The sequence below is a fragment of the Lutra lutra genome, chromosome X, assembly GCF_902655055.1.
Source record: "Lutra lutra chromosome X, mLutLut1.2, whole genome shotgun sequence".
In the NCBI taxonomy this organism is placed as follows: domain Eukaryota; kingdom Metazoa; phylum Chordata; class Mammalia; order Carnivora; family Mustelidae; genus Lutra; species Lutra lutra.
This window is the reverse complement of record NC_062296.1, coordinates 28,883,286-28,902,951: the sequence shown is the minus strand read 5'-3', so window position 1 is coordinate 28,902,951 and position 19,666 is coordinate 28,883,286. Positions and strand designations below refer to the sequence as shown.

Sequence of the window (19,666 nt, the reverse complement as noted above, 5' to 3'; positions counted from 1 at the left end):
TCAATTCCAATAATACTGCATACCAAATTTTATTCATTTATTTATTTATTTTTAAGATTTTATTTATTTATTTGACAGAGATCACAAGTAGGTGGAGAGGCAGGCAGAGAGAGAGAGGAGGAAGCAGGCTCCCTCCTAAGCAGAGAACCCAATATGGGGCTCGATCCCAGGACCCTGGTATCATAACCTGAGCTGAAGGCAGAGGCTTAGCCCATTGAGCCACCCAGGCGCCCCTATTTATTTATTTTTAAAGATTTTATTTATTTGACACAGAGGGAGAGGGAACACAACCAGGGGGAAGGGGAGAGGGAAAAGCAGGCTTCCCGCTGAGCAGGGAGCCCAATATGGGGCTTGATCCCAGGACCCTGGGATCATGACCTGAGCCCAAGGCAGATGCTTAACAACTGAGCCACCCAGTCACCCGCCCCCCCTTTTTAAGATTTTATTTATAGAGCAAGATTTAAAAGATAAAACTGTATCTTATCTAAATTTGAACTGTTTTCAGTTTTTGTTCAACCCTGGGTTTTTGTTTTTGTCTTTGGCTTTCTGTTTGATGTTCTTTTCCTGCCTGACCTAAGTGGGGAGAAAATCTTCATGTCAAGGTTTTCTGATCACCAGAACCCTTCTGATTCCTAATTTAGACTTAGCCACTTGGGTGTTGGTCTTAGTTTACCATCATATCTTCCTGTTTCAGCTTACTGGGTTTTAGAAAGTAAAACTCTTTAATTACCTGCTTACTTTAATGATTTGGTAAGGCCTTATCTATGCTCATATCCTATTCACCTCAAGGACCTTAGAATCCCAGCACCCACTTTGTACAGGCAAGCTGTTCTTTGTTCTGCTTGATTCAGTTCCCTAAAAAACTGCTTAAGCTCATTTTACTTTTATATTTTCCTGATGGCAAAGGCAAAAAGAAGAGGAGGATAAAAACAAGATCAAGCTATAGGGTAATTCTCTGTTAAGCCGTTGGTAGTCACCTTCTTATAAGAAAAATGTTCCCCCAGCTTTGTTCCAGTTGATTCACTCTATATTCCTTCTTCCATGTCATTGCTGCTTTTTACCCCTTTAGGACCCTGCCAGGAATTTTGCAACCTGACAAGAGACTTCTTCAGAGCCAGCCACCTTTTTTTTTTTTTCCTCAGAGCCTAGAAAAAGGTGCATCCTCTTACTGACAGAAAAAGGCTTTGTTCATCCATTTTTCTTTGTGTTGCAAAATTGTTTTGGTATATTCTTTTCATCCAGTATAGTATAAAGTCTGGAAATGTGAATGTTAAGTATGAGATTGCTTTTAATATTTTATTTGTGTGCTTTAGGAAGTGGGTCTTTGAGTTCCTAGTCGTTTAGTTGACTATGAAGCAGGTGGCAAATGTAGGTTTAGTTTGCACTCTTCTTCCTTCCTATTGTCAGAAGGCTTACAGATTGTGTTTGTTTGCTTTTCAAATAACCCTCAGGTAAGAGGTAGAGGAACACCAAGCCCAAAGGCAGGATCTGTAACTAAATGATGAGAAACTAGAGGTAGGGTGGTTTATGGGATCTGGTTTTTTTGAAACCACAGGAATGCAGTATTCTTTTCTAAAGCAGACTTAAGCACTTGCACCATGATTTTAAGGCCTGATTACCATAAAGTGATAGCACATGAGTGATGAAGATTTAAGTTTTTAAAATTGGAAAAGGTGGGGCGCCTGGGTGGCTCAGTAGGTTAAAACCTCTGCCTTTGGCTCAGGTCATAATCCCAGGGTCCTGGGATTGTGTCCCACATCGGGATCTCTGCTCCTCAGGGAGCCTGCTTCCCTTCCCCTCTCTGCCTGCCTCTCTGCCTACTTGTGGTCTCTGTCTGTCAAATAAATAAAGTCTTTCAAAAAAAAAATTGGAAAAGGTGATCCAGTGATTGCCTAGAGAGAAACCACTAGCTGAAGCTCTGAAAAACCAAGTCTCCTATCTATAATCACACAGGTCAATACCTGATTTCAAAACGTGGGTTTTGCAGTAAGCCTGACAAAACAGTGCATTCAACTAGCTTCTATTTGGGGAATTTAATCTATAAAGGTTCTTAATACACACTTGTATTGATTGCCATTCAAATATAGGAGCTATTAGTGCTTCTGGTTGTGGAAGGATTTTGAGATTATGTAATGACAGACTTGGGAAGCAAATCCTTCATATTGCAGAAGACTCATCCAGTTTTTGGTTGACAAATAATGTATCTGAAATATTTCTAGTATCCTTTTTATAAAATGAAGAGTGTCCTGGGGTGCCTGGGTGGCTCAGTGGGTTAAAGCCTCTGCCTTCAAATTCAGTTCAGGTCATGATCCCAGGGTTCCGGGATCAAGCCCCGAATCGGACTCTCTGCTCGGCGGGGAGCCTGCTTCCCCCGCTCTCTCTGCCTGCCTCTCTGCCTACTTTTGATCTCTGTCAAATAAATAGGTAAAATCTTTAAAAAAAAAATGAAGAGTGTCCTAAAAAGATATTGTATATATAATAATTGAATCCCCCCCCCTTTTTTAAAAGATTTTATTTATTTGGGAGAGAGAGCGCATGAACAGGAGGAAGCTGCAGAAGGGAGAAGCAGATTCCCTGCTGAGTGGATCATGACCTGAGTCGAAGGCAGATGCCTAATGGACTGAGCCACCCAGGCACCCTGAGAGAATTTTAAGCAGGCTCCATGCCCAGCACAGAGCCCAAGCAGGGCTTAATCTCAGAAACCTGAGATCACGACCTGGGCCAAAATCAAGAGTGGGACACTTAACTAACTGAGCCATTCAGGTACCCCTTATTTATTCATTTTTAAGGGTTTTAGTTCTTTAAGTAATCTTTATACCCAGTCGTGGGGCTTGAACTCAAAACCCCAAGATCAAGAGTCATATGCTCCACCTACTTAGCCATCTAGGTGCCACTTGAATCCCTTTTTAATGACAACATAATTTTAATTGATATTGATCTAGAAAGTTGGCTGTTGATGTTTATTTGAACTATATAGGTTAACCTCACTTTGAACATGTTGACTGAGAACAGCTTCAAAATGATATAAATATCTTTAAATAATGGTTATAAGTCAATTTGCATATCTAGAGGTTTTGTCAATTTCTTACAGTAGCCATCTTGTTTTTTTATTTATTTTTTGGTTTTTGGGGAAGGGGATAATCTAAGCCAAAATAATTAAGCTATTAATACGCCTTCGTACTCTTTGCTGAGTGCTTTTGAAAAATGAAAATGTACTTAACTGTATATATACAGTAGTATTTGCTTTGGGGCATATGCACTGAATGCATTGTGGGAAAGCTTTGAATTGACACATGTGCAAGGTTTTTTTTTTCTTTTTTTCTGGTCAGTGAACACTATTGTATACTTTGATGAATATTTATGCAATGATATTGGCCATTCAATTCCTCCCACTTTTTCCCTTTACCACACACTAACAGATCATAGGATTAATTGTCCACTTAATTAACTTGGGTGTGGAGTAGAGTCGCCAAATAAAATACAGGACTGCCAGTGAAATTCCAGTTTTAGGTAAATATACCAAAAATGTATTTGTTATTTATCTGAAATTGGAATTTAACTGGACAGCCTATATTTGTAGTTGCTAAATCTGGCAGCCCTTGGTGGGGGAGAAGCAGAAGATGACTGGTGGTTATGGGCACAGTTGTGAGATTTAAATACAACTAGAGTGTGCAATGATAAAGGTAGCCTTCACTCTAACAGGAATACTAAAATTTTTGAGTGCAGTGTTTAATTTTGAGTCCAACACTTTTTTCTTTGGAAGTGCATCAGTGAAAACAAAGCTCAGAAACAAAAATGTATTGTTTAGGGATACCTTTTTTTTTTTTAAGATTTTGTTTATTTACTTGACAGACAGAGATCACAAGCAGGCAATGAGGCAGGCAGAGAGGGAGGGGGAAGCAGGCTCCCCGCTGAGCAGAGAGCCCAATGCAGGGCTCGCTCCCAGGACCCTGAGATCATGACCCGAGCCAAAGGCAGAGGCTTAACCCACTGAGCCACCCAGGCGCCCTGATACCTTACATTTTTAAATGATAAAGTAAGGGAACAATAAATCAAATCTGGGCTAGTGGTTTCCTCAAAGGGAAAGGCAGCAGATAGAATAGAGCAACACTATTCTCATTCTCAGGTGACATGGGGAATCATTGTTCATTGTATTTGTTATGCTTCAGAATTACATGCATATGCTACATGTACTTTTTTGTACATATCAAATATAAAGAGTTCAGAATATGTTTCAGTGAGAAAATTAGACTATATGCAAAGTTTCACTGCCTGTACTTTCCTAAATAAATTCCAAATCCAAAAAGTAGAGTCATTCATTTCCTTCCTTATCTTCTCCAGGTTAGCATCCTTAGTTTTATGTATAATTCTGCTTGGTTTCTAGAACATTCACTAAATTGTTTCTCTTTTTCAGATATGTTCTGTTTCATCAGTGCTTCTCTTAAAATGTGGTATCCTAATTGTACACAATTTTCTTATTTATTTATATTTTTTTACAGAGGGAGAAAGAGTAGAGTGGGTGGGCGGAGGGAGAGGGAGAGAGAATCTCAAGCAGACTCCCCACTGAGTGCAGAGCCTGATGCAGGGCTTGATCTCATGACCCTGAGATCATGACCTGATAACTAAATGTTTTTACTGGTTTGCTGTTAAATCACATCTCCCCAGTCATGCATTTTACCATTATCCCTACTACACTGCAGTCTTTTAAGATTTGGTTTATTGTTCTAATGTGTTATAAAATATTTTTGGACCTTGTCAGCTAGTATATTCCTTATCCCTCACTTTGTGTCATCCGCAAATTTGGTAGATAGTCCCTCAGTGTCCACATTCAAGACATTAATAAGAATAAATAGGATGGGGTGCCTGGCTGGCTCATTTGGTAGAGCATGAGACTCTCGATCTCAGGGTTGTAAATTCAAGTCACATTGGGTGTCAGGATTACTTTTAAAAAGGGGGGGGGGGAGGAAGATAGAGCACAGGAGAAATTATTTAATAGTTCCTTATGATTTTTCATTGATCCATTAATCAGCATACCTTGAGTAATGTTTAACCAGTTACAAACCTACCTAAGTGTATTCTAGCCTACATCTCTTTGCTGTCTATAAGGATATCATGGCTGGCTCAGTCGGTCAAGCATGTGATTTTTGATCTCGGGGTTATGGGTTTGAGCCCCACATTGGATATAGAGATTACTTAAAAATAAAATATTTATTTATTTATTTCAAGATTTTATTTATTTGACAGAGAGATACAGTGAGATAGGGAACACAAGCAGGGGGAGTGGGAGAGGGAGAAGCAGGCTGCCCACCAAGCAGGGAACCTGATGCGGGCTTGATCCCAGGACTTTGGGATCATGACCTGAGCCAGAGGCAGATGCTTAAGGACTGAGCCACCCAGATGCCCTTAAAATCTTTTTAAGAAAAGGGATTTAGGGGCGCCTGGGTGGCTCAGTGGGTTGAGGCCTCTGCCTTCGGCTCAGGTCATGATCCCAGGGTCCTGGGATCGAGCCCCGCATTGGGCTCTCTGCTCGGCGGGGAGCCTGCTTCCTCCTCTCTGCCTGCCTCTCTGCTTACTTGGGATCTCTGTCTGTCAAATAAATAAATAAAATCTTAAAAGAAAAGAAAAGGGATTTAGTGCTTAAGTCCAGATTTTTTTTATGTATAGGTATACCTTTATATTGTAGGCCAGTAACCCTATCAGAAAAGGAAATTAGGGGGCGCCTGGGTGGCTCAGTGGGTTAAAGCCTCTGCCTTCGGCTCGGGTCATGATCCCAGGGTCCTGGGATCGAGCCCCACGTCGGGCTCTCTGCTCAGCAGGGAGCCTGCTTCCTCCTCTCTCTCTCTGCCTGCCTCTCTGCCTACTTGTGATCTCTCTCTGTAAAATGAATAAATAAAATCTTTAAAAAAAAAAAAGGAAATTAGGTTAATCTCATATGATTGGCTTTCTGTGAATGCTTACTGACTCTTAATTATCTTTTACCCACACCTAGGGCCCTTAATCCATTTAATAGTATACTCAAGAATTTTGCTTAGAATTGACTCTGTTTATAGTTTTTAGCATCTACCTGCTTTCCAATGTTGACTATCTAGTGTTTTTCTCATTTTCTTCTTCCAGACTCTGATTCTTTAAAGGTTTTAGATAAGGAAGTAAGCTGTGTAAATTCTTGGGGGTATGCTAGGGTATAATTTGTCTGGGACAGGAAAACTGAACTCATTTAGATTATCTAGATACTTTTATCTCCTTGAATGCTTTGGGATTAAATTTCCTCATTCTGCAGTTTTGTTTTTTCCTTTTCTGGTTTGACTATCAGTAATCATGATTGGAAAAAGAAAAAGAATCAAGGCAGCCTTTTACATTATACTATTTGTCTGTACATATAAGCAGACCTGTACCTTTTCTTGTTCTGAATATAAATTAAAATAAAATTTGTGTCTGTTTTTTTTTTTTTTTTTTAATCCTAGCACATTTTGAGCACCAGTCTTTGTGATATTGTTCTTAGAAGTGTTTGCAGTTTTCTTTGGACAAGTACCTGTTTCCTCCTTCCAGTTTCTTCTGCATGTTTTCCTTTATTTTTTTTAAATATTTTTATTTATTTATTTGACAGAGATCACAAGTAGGCAGACAGGCAGGCAGAGAGAGAGAGGAGGAAGCAGGCTCCCCGCTTGAGCAGAGAGCCCGATGCAGGGCTCAATCCCAGGACCCTGAGGTCATGACCTGAGCCGAAGGCAGAGGCTTTAACCCACTGAGCCACCCACGCGCCCCCTGCATGTTTTCCTTTAAAATATTTTTTATGATATGACATTGTGGAAATGCAGTCAACAAAATTCAGACCATGAGAATTTCTACAGGATGAACAACCTAGTTTCTTTTTTTGTTGTTTGGTTGGTTGGTTTAAGACCTTTTTTTTTAAAGAGCAGTTATAGGTTCACAGCAAAATTGAGAGGAAGGTACAGAGATTCCCCATTTACCTCCTCCCACTCACACACACATAACCTCCCACATTATCAGCATCCCTTACCAGAGTGGTACACTTGTTACAATTGATGAGTCTGCATTGACACATCATAGTCACCCAAAGTCCATAGTTTACTTGAGGGTTCACCCTTGGTGTTAGACATTCTACAGGCTTGGACAAATGTATGACATGTACTTCTCATTATGGTATACTCATAAGGAGTAGTTTAACTTCCCTGAAAATCCTCTTCAGGATGAATAACCTATTTCTTCCAATACATGATCTGCAAGAAATAAGAGATTGAAGGGGACCCTACTCATTGAGAGAGACATATCAACTGATTATAACACATGGACCTTATTTGGATATTAATTGAAAGAAACCTGTAAAAACTAATTGAGACAATCTGGGCAATATGAATTCGTGACTGTTTATAATAGAGTATTGTTAAATTTGATAATAGTATTGTGGTTATGTTTTATTTTTTAATATTTTTTTTTAAAGAATTATTTATTTATTTGACAGAGAGAGAGAGACAGAGTGAGTGCAAGCAGGCAGAGCAGCAGGTAGAGGGAGAAGCAGGCTCCCTGTTGAGCCAGGAGCCAGATGTGGGACTGCATCCCAGGACCAATCATGATCTGAGTCAAAAGCAGTCACCAAACCAACTGAGCCACCCAGGTGCCCCTGTGGTGTTATGTTTAAATAGAAGTCTCTTTTAGATACATAACATTTTTATGGGTAAAAATAAAACAGTTTCTGGGATTTACTTCAGAATAATCTGGCAGGTGTGTGGGGGAAGAGTATTGGTATCATCATTGAACATGGTCAATACATTGTACATGTGGGTTCATAATATTCTCCAATTTTGTATACGTTTGAAATGGCCATAATTGAAAGTTGGAAAAACTCCCCCAGAATATATTTTTATGGTCAGTCACATTGTTACTAGCAGATTCAGGACTAAAAGTCCTATCTCTTGATTCTAGCTCATGTTATTTTACTGTGTAGCTAAACTTCTAGCCCTTCAACTTCCAAATTGATGTTATGTTGCCCTCTTGGTCTCTGGACCCCCCATTTCTTCCCCGGGCAATTTGTGGTGGCACTTTGGATTATCAAGGCTATAATAAGTGGCCAGTTTTACTTGGTTGGCTACATACCCATGTGAAACCATGGTTTTTAGAATTATTAGGGTAAGTTCACAGGCTGCATGGGTTGTTAGAATCAGCAGAGACTTGTGTCCTAGTCCTAACTAGGCCTTTGATCTTAGCTTAAGCTCTACAGTGGTCGGGATCATGTTGGCTTTGTTCATTGTTTCACGCCCAGTGCTTGGCACTGTGCTGGTACATGGTAAACAGTAGGTAAATGTTAAATGAATGGGTTAATGTCTCCTTATTTAGCCTCATTTTCCTCACATATGAAATAAGATCATTAGTATAAATGGTTCTTAAACTTCCTTCAGACACTTAAAAAAAAATTATTTTTCCCATGGTACCTGAGTGGCTCGATTGGCTAAGCGTCTGATTTAGGCTCAGGTCATGATCTCAGGGTTGGGAGATCAAGCCCCATGTTGGACTCCGTGCTCAGTGGGGAGTCTGCTCCCTCTTCCTCTGCTCCAAACCCTGCTCGCTTGCCCGCTCGCTCTCTCAAATAAATAAAATCTTCAAAAAAATTATTCTTCCCTTTAAAAAAAAAATCCTTTTAGGATTTCAGGGTTTGGTTTTGTTCTGTTTACTTTTTAGGATTTTGAAAAAAATTACTATAAATTTCTTTAACACTAGGCAACATCAATAGATAGGTATATGCACTTCTGTCCCCTGTGACAGAAAACCCACAGTTATGTTGCATCCACATCTCTTAAAAATAGCCTGCTGCTCTGCATTTTCTATAAGACTGATTTTGTTTTTCCAAAGTAAATGAGTATGTTCTTGCATTTACTAGAGAGTCAGGTTTAGCAAGTTACAAAGTCAAGGTATCTAAGAGGATTAATAAAGTGTTGTTTGCTTGCATATTTGTTAAGCTTTCACTGAAATTGTATTGAATGCAGTATTACTGTGTCAGAGTGTCGTGGCCGGCGCGACAAATCAACCAGGGTCGAGAGGGTAAGAGGATGCTGAAAAGAAATTAAGAGACAAAGAGATGGGGGCAGGAGGAGCACCAAGGAGGATGTCCAATAGTGCCAATTTTATTCAAGGCAGCAAGGCATTATATAGCTAACAGAAACAATCATAAGAAAGTATCTATTTTTAGCTGATTACTAAAGAGTTTGCAACATGCACAGAAAATCCTTCAAGCTTTCCCATTATCTATTTCCCAAAAGCAACAATAGTAGACCCTCTAGCGCCAGATGTACTGACTTCAAGGCCACTCAAGACATAGTTTATGTAAGCACAGCACAGTCTTACAGTGGTGTAGTCTATAGCCCGTGCAAGGACAGCAAGGACCAGCCAAGAATTTCTGACCCCGACCAAATTGTTTCTATCTGACTAGCAAATGTGTGGGAAGTCACGTAGGTGAGCGCACAACACATAGCACAGACCCTTTCTCAGTGCTACTCGACTTTATCGACCTAAGCCTTTTTTTTTAAAGATTTTTGTTTATTTATTTGACAGAGATCACAAGTAGACAGAGAGACAGGCAGAGAGAGAGAGAGAGGAGGAAGCAGGCTCCCCGCTGAGCAGAGAGCCCGATGTGGGGCTCGATCCCAGGACTCTGGGATCATGACCCGAGCCAAAGGCAGAGGCTTTAGCCCACTGAGCCACCCAGGCGCCCCTCGACCTAAGCCTTTTGTTCGGCTATTCAGCCTTTAAAGGAGGCACAAGTCAGGGCCTGGTTTGGTTCTCGTCTCAAGCCCTACCGTGGCCTCCCACATCAGAGCTTATAAAGGATTGGACATTGTGCTTCCCATGGACACTTGGTGAGCAATTTTTAGGTAAGTTGCAGTTATTGTCCTTAGATCCAAGTCTAGTGACCGGGCACCGGAAGTGTGACCTTATTATTCTAATGAAATTGTGCTGAAGGTATGTATAGGCTATCGCTGGATCAGGTCAGAGTTTATAAAAGAAAAATAACTCCTGTACTGTCTTGCACAATCACCAAGGCAATGTTTTGAAGCCATGTAAATTTAAAAAATAATGAATATCGTGCAGACGTTAAAATGAATTGTTCTAAACACAAATATCCTAGCTGCAAAAGGAAAACTATAATTAAAATGCTAAATGGATAGGGACTTAGAGAAGCCATCTGTCACATGTTATTTTATATACAAACATGAACTTTGTTAGTGTAAGCTCCACATAGAGAGTACATGAAAATAACTTTCTTATACAAAACAGAATATAATGAGGGGCGCCTGGGTGGCTCAGTACATTAAGTATCTGCCTTTGGCTCAGGTCATGATGCAGGGGTCCTAGGATGAAGCCCGGTGCTGGACTCCCTGCTCAGCAGTGAGTTTGCTTCTCCCTCCTCCTCTCCCTCTGTGATCTCGCTCACTCTCACTTTCTCTCAAATAAAATCTTTTTAAAAAGGGTTTAATGACTTGAGATACTCTCTCTGTATTGAAAATTACTGAAGTTCTTAGTTTGATAATTTTATTTGTATTCAAAACCCAAGTGGAAGCCACAGTAAAAATAATTTTAATGCTTGATCTGTAAGCCCTGTGGGTTTTTTTTTAGTAGAATACCAGTAATTTTTTTTTACAACAGCCTTTATTATAAAGCTGTTTTAGAAATTGCTTGTTTTTCATGTTTAAATTTAATAGTGTCATTGGTAGATACTGTCTTCAATTTCAGAAACTTGCAAACTCAAAGATTTTCTTTGTTTGTAACTAGTATTATTAGTATGTTTCAAGTTTTACTTATGCTATTAGGTAGTCAAGGAAGTTTAGCTTTTATGTTTTTGTTCAACTTCATAAGAAGCACATTTATTATTTAAATTAAACTTTGTCAATCAGATATTTAAATATGTTGAAAATATTTCATTAAAAATACCCTGTTGGGGCACCTGAGTGGCTCAGTCAGTTAAGCATCTGCCTTTGGCTCAGGTCATGATCTCAGGGTCCCGGGATTGAGGCCTGCATCAGATTTCTCTACTCAACGGGGCCTGCTTCTCCCTCTCCCCCTGCCTGCCACTCCGCGTACTTGTGCTCTATCTCTGTGTCAAATGAATAAAAAAATCTTTGAAAAAAATAAAAATAAATAAAATTATCCTATGATAAAACTTTTCAAATGAAAAAATGAACTTTTGAAGCTCTCATTTTGGTTTGTTAGGTTTTATTTAAGTAGGGGTATACCACCAATACATAAATATGTCTACCTATTTGGAGTTTGGTTTGCTTTGGTTTTTTTAAGCAGGCTCCATACCCAGTGTGGGGCTTGGATTCAGGACTCAAAGACTGAAAGTCCTTTGCTCTACCGACCAAGTCAGCCAGGCACCCCACTTTAGAATTTCTTTAAGATTTCACTTGTGTGGGGTGCAGTAAAAGTTATTTTATGTAGGCATTTAGACTTTTCCTGGGGAAAAAGGTACTGACCTTATCCTGTAAAAACAAAGAATCTGTTTTACAATATTTAGTATCTACAAAATTTTGAAGGAATATTTTTCTAGTTAACTAGATGTATGAAGTAATACTGGCCATTTCTGGATGTGTGTGTTGGATTATATCAGTGTTTCCTACAGTATATCTCAAGTTTAAGGGAAATCCGAGGGTATAAAATTTAGATCATTAATCATGGTATAAATCAGCATCTTCTCTCCCAAGCTAATGAACAGTCTTAAAATTTCCTAAAATTACAGGAACTCTAAAAAAACTCCTGCTTAAAGGTCATGCAGCTGTTTGTTGGAAATACCTAAAGTAGAACTTAATTTTCTTGACCTCTAGACACCCATTTCTCCTGTCCCCAAACTTGAACATGAATAGTTTAGGCCCATAATCGCCTTGAAATAGTATAGTGTTATCTCTACTTTGAAGTTAGAGACCGAGAAACAGAGGCTGAGTTGAGTTATTGTCCAGAGATACTTAAGATTAGGGACCCCTCCCTTACCTGGCCACTTCTTTGGAAATGGATTCTCTAGTACAGCTGAAAATAAGAAGTAATCACCTAAACAGTCTGACCAGTCAAAAAAGTGCCACAAAGTCCACAGTAAAATCGTGTACAAAAATTCTCATGGGGAGACCTCCACTCAGAATTTCTGGATTCTTCCTTTAGTAGATTTACAGTTCCATTTTTGAAAACCTGGTTTCCCCTCTCAATGAGGATTAGAAGCAAAAATTAGAAGGGGATGGGGTGCCTGGGTGGCTTAGTTAAGTATCTGCCTTTGGCTCGGCTCATCATCCCAGGACTCCTGGGGTTAAGCTCTTCGTGGGCTCCCTGTCTCCCAAGGGGGAGCCTGCCTCTCCCTCTCCCACTGCCTGCCACTCCCTGTGCTTGGACTTGCTCACTTTCTCTCTCTGTCACATAAATAAATCTTTAAAAAAAAATTAGAAAGGGATGGGGAGAGAAGCTTTTAAAGACAGATACATGGCCAACTGTAAGAAGTGACCAATTAAAATGACCACTTAAATTGAGGAAAGAGATTGAAAACTGTAAAACAGACATTCCAACCATAATAGCCTAGGGTCCTATAGTGTGAAGGCAAATAAAGTCCTTGCAAATAAGTGTCCCTGGAGGGCAGTACTATATTAAAATGTAGTATGGTATTTGAGCATAATTACTCTAAGTCAGTAAGAAAGGGAAAATTTTATATCCTTTAAGAAGGTATTTCCAAGGGAAAGATTACTGAAATGGCAAGACTTAGCCCACGATGTGCTTATTTACAAACAGCTTTTGAAATGGAAATTCAAAAATAATTAAAATACTTTCAGAAATTTGGCACTGAAAGAGAAGCTTCATCTCTCTTGAAATATTATATATGGAATGTTTCATTATTTTATTCCCTAGTAGTGTCAAATCAATTAGGTGTTAATTGTATGTAAAAGGCAGATTAGGATTCAGAGCTTTTGACTTAATCAGTCTGGTCCAACTCAAGAAGCAGCACTAATTGCTTTTACTTCGGTGTTCATTCATAGCACCAACTAGGATATTTTCATAATCGTCATCTTAACACCTTACCCAGAAAGGAGGCAGTATTGCGAAGTATTTTAGAGAGTGGGCTCTCAGCATCAAACTGCCTGGGGTCTGATTCTGGCCCAACTCTTTATTAGCAGTGCAATTTAAATGACCTCATCTGACCCAAGCCTCAAGTTTTGTTGTGTAAAATAGGGAAGGTAATAAAACTACATCATAGGATAATTGTGAGGACGAAAGAAGCTGGAACAAGTCAAATCTTAGCAAGGTTTGGGGCACATGCTTAATAAATGATGGCCATTGTTTTATTATTATTACAATGCCCCATTAGGGACACTTACTGTGGGAATACTAAATAACGATTTACTGTTTCTTAGGGTGAAACTAATCATCCTTTTCTCATCTTGGCACATGATACAAATCATTTTAGCTAAGATTTTATTTATTTGACAGAGATCACAAGTAGAGAGGCAGGCAGAGAGGGGAGGGGAAGCAGGCTCCCCGCAGAGCAGAGAGCCCTACTTGGGGCTCGATCCCAGGACCCCGAGATCACGACCCGAGCCGAAGGCAGAGGCCCAACCCACTGAGCCACCCAGATGCCACTACTTTCACTTTTTACTAGATGCCAATGTTCTATAAATGGTTCAAAAAAATGTATCATAAAAGAATTCTGGTCTTACCTGCAGGCTACCCTGGTAAAGACAATCTTAGGCTTGATTAGCCTAGAAGAAGGTATAGTAGTCTGAAATGTTTTACTGCCTACCAAGGCCATAACAACTTAATAACATTTAAAATATGTTTCAAACATGAGTGTCTTTTGTTACTAGTTTTTTGTTTAATGGCATCACAGAATGTAAGCCAGATCCCATTTTAATCATCAGCTCAATATAATCTGATTTTTTTCATATTCCCTGTTGGTAAGTGGGCTGGAGTTTGACAGCCTTTAGGGTATCTTTCCTGTGTTCAAAAACTGGACTCTGGCTCCCCGCTGCTGACAAACTGCCAGAGTATCTTGGAGGCACTTGCTGAAGCTCATCATTTGTGAGTTTGGATGAAGCAGTTTAAAGCTGCTAAAGAAACTCCCACTTACTGTGCGTGCCCTATGGCTCTCACTTAGTCCTTAGAGAAGTTCTGTGAAATAGAGTGCTTTTGCCCTTTTACAGAGGAGATTGAGGTTTGGAGAAATTAAATGATTTTATCAAGATCACACGTAGAGTAAATGGTAGAAAAGACTATTGAAGCAGAGTCCATATGCTTGAAAGCTCTTGCTCTTTTCATTATGTCCCCTTGGCTCTCAGAAGGAAGTAATAAATTACTCTTTACAGTTTGTACATCGCTATATGTAAAGTCCTCTTAGAACCAATCTGGAATATTTCCATGTGTGTCAACAATTGGCCCATAATTTAGATCCTGTGATTCAACGGCCAGAAAGCGTTCTTTATGAAATCGGTTACATAACAGATAAATGTGGTTCCATATTCTGTGTGTATTTTTTTTTTCTTTGACAGCTAAAAAACCTGGTCAGATTTCTCAAAGTGAAGGCCATAGGGAAAGTAGATTTTCTTTTTCTTCCCTTTTCTACCTCACACGGGGCTTAAGTCTTTTTTTTTTTTTTTTTATCTTATTTCATCTTGCAGCTACACCTCTGAGGCGGGTGATTTTTTTTTTTTTTTTCCTAATTGGCATTCAGAATATATGCAGCATAGAAATTCAAGCCCCTTCAAGGTTTTTGTTTTTATTTTTGTAATTTTGATTGCACTTACATTGTTTTAGACATCCTCTGTGTGGAATCTTTTTTCTTTTTTTAAGATTTATTTATTTGAGAGACACTGTGCTTGAATGGGGGGTAGAGGGAAAAGGAGAAAAGCAGACTCCCCATGGAGGGTAGAGCCGAATGTGGGGCTTGATCTCACCATCGTGAGATCAGATCAAGAGTCCAAGGCTTAACCTACTGAGCCACCCAAGCACCGCTTTTTCCCTTTTTTTAAAAATCATAATAGCCTTGGTCCTAATCACCTCTGGATAAAGAGAATTTTGTTACATAGCAGTATAGGTTTGCCCGGGAAGCCAAATAATTGGGAATATATTTTTCATTTCTGGAAATTGTCCTTTGTTAACATGGAATTATGTTGTCCGGGTACTACAATTACATGGTGCACACTATTTTATATAGCTACTGGGGTTTTTGTTTGTTTTGGGTTTTGTTTTAAGATTTACTTATTTTTAGAGAGAGAGAAAATACACATGACATGGGGAGGAGGGGTGAAGGGAGAGGGAGAGAGAGACTTTTAAGCAGGCTCCATGCCCAGCGTGGAGCCCTACTGGGGTCTTGATCTCACGAACCTGAGATCATGACCCGAGCTGAAATCAAGAGTTGGGAGCTGAACCGACTGAGCCACCGAGGCACCCATAGAAAATTTACTTTAAAGACATTTATCATGGAAGAGCACAGAATATTATTTCCAAGGATGCTTATTATAGTGTTATACATCATAAGTACCTGGGAAGAGAAAAGGTACATACTCAAATCTTTAGATTGTAGGATTATGGGTCACTTGTATTTTCTTCTCTACTTTTTTATGTTTTCTACATTTTCTATGTGCACAGAAGACTTTTTTCAATCACAAACTATATAAATTTTTTTTTAATGTGGGCTTCTCTTTAATAAATGTATAGAAGTATTTCCCTTCTTCATTCCACTCTTCACCTCCTTCCTTTTATTTCTGTACAGGTCTCCAGGAAAGGTTGGGATTTCAACATTAAAGGTAAGTTGTGTTTTCTCAGAGTATATTTCTACAAGTAGTGTACACTTCTCATTCATTTTTCTATTTTATGTAAATCTTCATTTTCTTGCTTTTGCTGTTACTTATTTTTTGGTAAATAATATTGTCCCTGTGTCCTACTAGGTTTTATTAGGTACTCTAGAAATAACAAATATTGTGCTATAAGGAAGGGACTGTAAATATTTTAGATTTCCACTAATTTTGTTTTATAATTTTTAGAATAGAAGAATACTATAAAATACGTTTGTATGTTAATTGAAAAAATAATACTTGCATGACAGAAATGCAGAATAACCAAAACAATTGTATACTTCTTATGGGCACATGCATTGGTATCATCACTCTATATAAAAATCAATCCCAGCTTTATTTCTAAGCAAAGGAGTTTGATATTGAGATATTATGCAACTGAGAGCCATTTTAGGTCCAAGAATATCACCAAACAAAACTATTTCCATCAAACAGAATATATACTGTATGTGTATGTTTGAGTATATCTGTGTATAATGTATGTATAATTTCAAACATGCTATATATTTTTTTTAGTACCAGTGTCCCTACCTTCTATTTATGCACATTGGATACTGATCTCTTTGATAAATTGTGATATGTTCATATGGCATATTCTACAGCAGCAGATATGAATGAATTGGTAATATACAGTGACATAGATGAATTTCAGCACCATAGTGTTAAGTGGGGGAAAAACAAGTCACAGTAAGATACATACAGTAAGATTCCATTTATATTAAGTTCAAAAACACGTGAAAGAATATATTCTTTAGAATGTAATGTTTAGTGATAGAAACATGGTAAAACTGTAAAGAACAGCGAGCGATGATAAACACAAAATTCAAGGTATCCGGCATCTCTGAGGGGAAAAGAATGTAATAAAAATGAAGAAGGATATGCAAGAGGTTGAAAGCTAATGGTAATGTTCTTTTTCTTAAACTGAGTGTTTAAGGTTGTTCTTCATTCCTTATATTTTTTAATAAAAGTTCTCGTATTTACTCTATTTGATGAAAACAGTTTTTAAAAATAATTCCTGACGTGGTTAAAATCTGCTCAGTACAAAAAGTAGATGGTTGAAAATGGGGCTTCCCTCCCATTCCTCATGTCCACTTCCCAGTCCCCACACCCAGAGACAATTGCTGTTTATGCCTATACGTTTTAAAAGCCACTTAGCTCTAAGATATTTATAGGTTATAAGAAATAGGTTTGCGAGAAAAAAAAATAGGTTTGCAAAATTTACTTTATCTCAATAATTATAGATTGTGCTTAACTTGAATAAAATTAGATAGAAAATGTACATATTTAGTAAAAAAAAAAAGTTGGTTGGTGTTCTTTTTTACTTTTTATTTTGAAATAATTACAGATTACAAGAAGCTGCGAACAGAGTACAGAGGACTCCTGTGTATCTGTCATGCATTTCACCCAGTGATTTTATCTTAATTATAGTACCATATCAAAATCAGAAATTTGACATTGGTACAACAGGAGTGTATGGTTTTGCTTCAGTTTATTACATGTATATATTTGTGTAACTACCACAAGGTGCAGATCTATTTAATCACCACAAAGATCTCCCTTGTGCCACCCTTTTATAAAGTCACACCTGCCCCCTCCCTCACATCATCCCTAACCCCAGGCAGCCACTAAGCTGTTTTCCATTCCGGTAATCTTGTCATTTGAGAATATCCTATAAATGCAATTATATAGTGTGTGACCTTTTGAGACTGGCTCAAAGGATTGTGAGCCAAATTGTTGCTTGTATCAACAGTTTATTCCTTTTTATTAAATAGTAGTCTATGGTATGAATGTACTCAGACTATTGAGTGCATATCATGTATAACAGTGTATCTATTGGTATTAAGCAGTCCAAAGAAAGATTTGGTATAGTCCTGATTTTTTTCTGATTTTATAGTCTGACAGAGGAGGGATGTATATGAGGTATTAGTGTTTGTAGAATAGAGTACACTTTAAGTGCTCCAAGCAGTTTGGAAGAGGAAGGGGGAGATAGAACAACAGGAGAGAGCATGGGTACCTGGAATAGCAGAGAAAAGTTTCAGGGAGGAGGTAGAACTTGGGCTGGCTTTGAAAATTGGGAGAGAACTGCATAGGCAGATAGAGAAAAATTGGGAAAGCATTGTATGTTAGGCAATAGTATAAAGCTCATTAATATGCAAAAGTATAGAATTTGCTGGGAGCATTGAAAAACTGGTGTGACCTATATAAATGTTTCAGCAGTGAAATGATGGAAAAATAAAGTGGGGCCAGATTTTGATGAACCTCAAATGTCAGTTTAAGAACTCTGGGCTTTGGGACACCTGGGTGGCTCAGTTGGTTAAGCTTCCAACATTTGGTTTCTTTTCAGGTCATGATTGAGCCAGGGCTCTGTATGAAGTCAACTTGTCCCTTTCTCCCCTACCCCCCAGTTTCCGATAAATGAATAAAATGCTTAAAAAAAAACTCTTGGCTTTAAAATTTTGAAGCAAGACATTTAAAAGTCAATTTTTATATGTCTTAACAGTTGTGCTCTTCAGAGTTTTTTGGCTGGGGGACTTAGCAAAAGATTAAATGGTGGAAGGGTGGGAGATAGTTTGGAGGAAAGAGACTAAGTGCAGAGAGAGCTGTTAAGAGGCATTTAGAATGTTAAGACTTGAGACTTGGACAAAGGAATTGTGTTGATAGGAATTGATGGATGGACATGACCACTATTTTAAGAATTATTTCTTGGTTGTTTTTCTTTTTTACTCTTCGCAGCAAAAGAGAGTGGAGGTCATGTCTCTAAACAAAATGTTTTTTATTTATTTTTTTTTATTTTTTATTTTTAATTTTTTTTAAGATTTTATTTATCTGCCAGAGAGGGACACAAGCAGGGGCAGTGGGAGAAGGAGAAGCAGGCTTCCCGCCGAGCAGAGAGCCCGATGTGGGGCTCAAACCCAGGACCCTGGGATCATGACCTGAGCCGAAGGCAGAGGCTTAACGACTGAGCCACCCAAGTGCCCCTAAAATATTTTTTAAAATTTCACTTTTGGGGCATGTAACTGCTTCAGTCGGAAGAACATGCGACTCTTGGCTTGATCTGAGAGTCATGAGTTGGAGCCCCACATTGGGGGTAAAGGTTAACAAAAAATAAAAACAATAAATAAACTTTAAAAAAGTAAATAAGTAAATACATAAAATTTTACTTCAGTCACTGTTAATAGCTTCCCCTTCCTCACCAGTAAGAACGAGAAGTGACCTGAATTTTTTAGTAACTGACATTTTTAGCTTACTGTTCTTTAGTAGATAATAATGAAAATCTCCTAGAGTGTAGATTACTTTTTTTTTAAGATCTTATTTATTTGGGGCGCCTGGGTGGCTCAGTGGGTTAAAGCCTCTGCCTTCGGCTCAGGTCATGATCTCAGGGTCCTGGGATCGAGTTCCGCATCGGGCTCGCTGCTCGGCGGGGAGCCTGCTTCCCCCCCGCTTCTCTCTCTGCCTGCCTCTCTGCCTACTTGTGATCTCTGTCTGTCAAATAAATAAATAAAATCTTTTTAAAAAAGATTTTATTTATTTGACAGAGCACAAGGATGGGGAGCAGCGGAGGGAGAGGGAGAAGCAGGCTCTCTGCTGAGCTGGGAGTCAGATGCAGGACTTGATTCCTGCACCCTGGGATCATGACCTGAGCCCAAGCAGACACTTAACTGACTGAGCCACCCAGGCACCCCAGGTATAGATTACTTTTGTACAAATTATTGGTTAAAATGATTAGTCTTTTATTGGATGTGCTTATTAAAATTAAAAGCTCAAACTGTAGAACTGAGTACTGTGAGGAGGGTACAAGTGGCTTTCTAATATCCAACAGAGGTGGAGGGAAACAG

The 19,666-nt window shown here is 38.8% G+C and overlaps 1 protein-coding gene across 2 annotated transcripts in view; it reads left to right on the top strand.

Moving 5' to 3' along the window:
• WDR44 (WD repeat domain 44) overlaps positions 1-19,666 on the top strand; it is an 89,656-nt gene that overhangs the window by 15,033 nt on the left and 54,957 nt on the right. For both annotated transcript variants that reach the window (XM_047716022.1, XM_047716023.1), the window contains exon 2: positions 15,749-15,782. In XM_047716022.1, the coding sequence (XP_047571978.1) occupies positions 15,749-15,782 (34 nt within the window). The remainder of the gene's footprint in view (positions 1-15,748; positions 15,783-19,666) is intronic.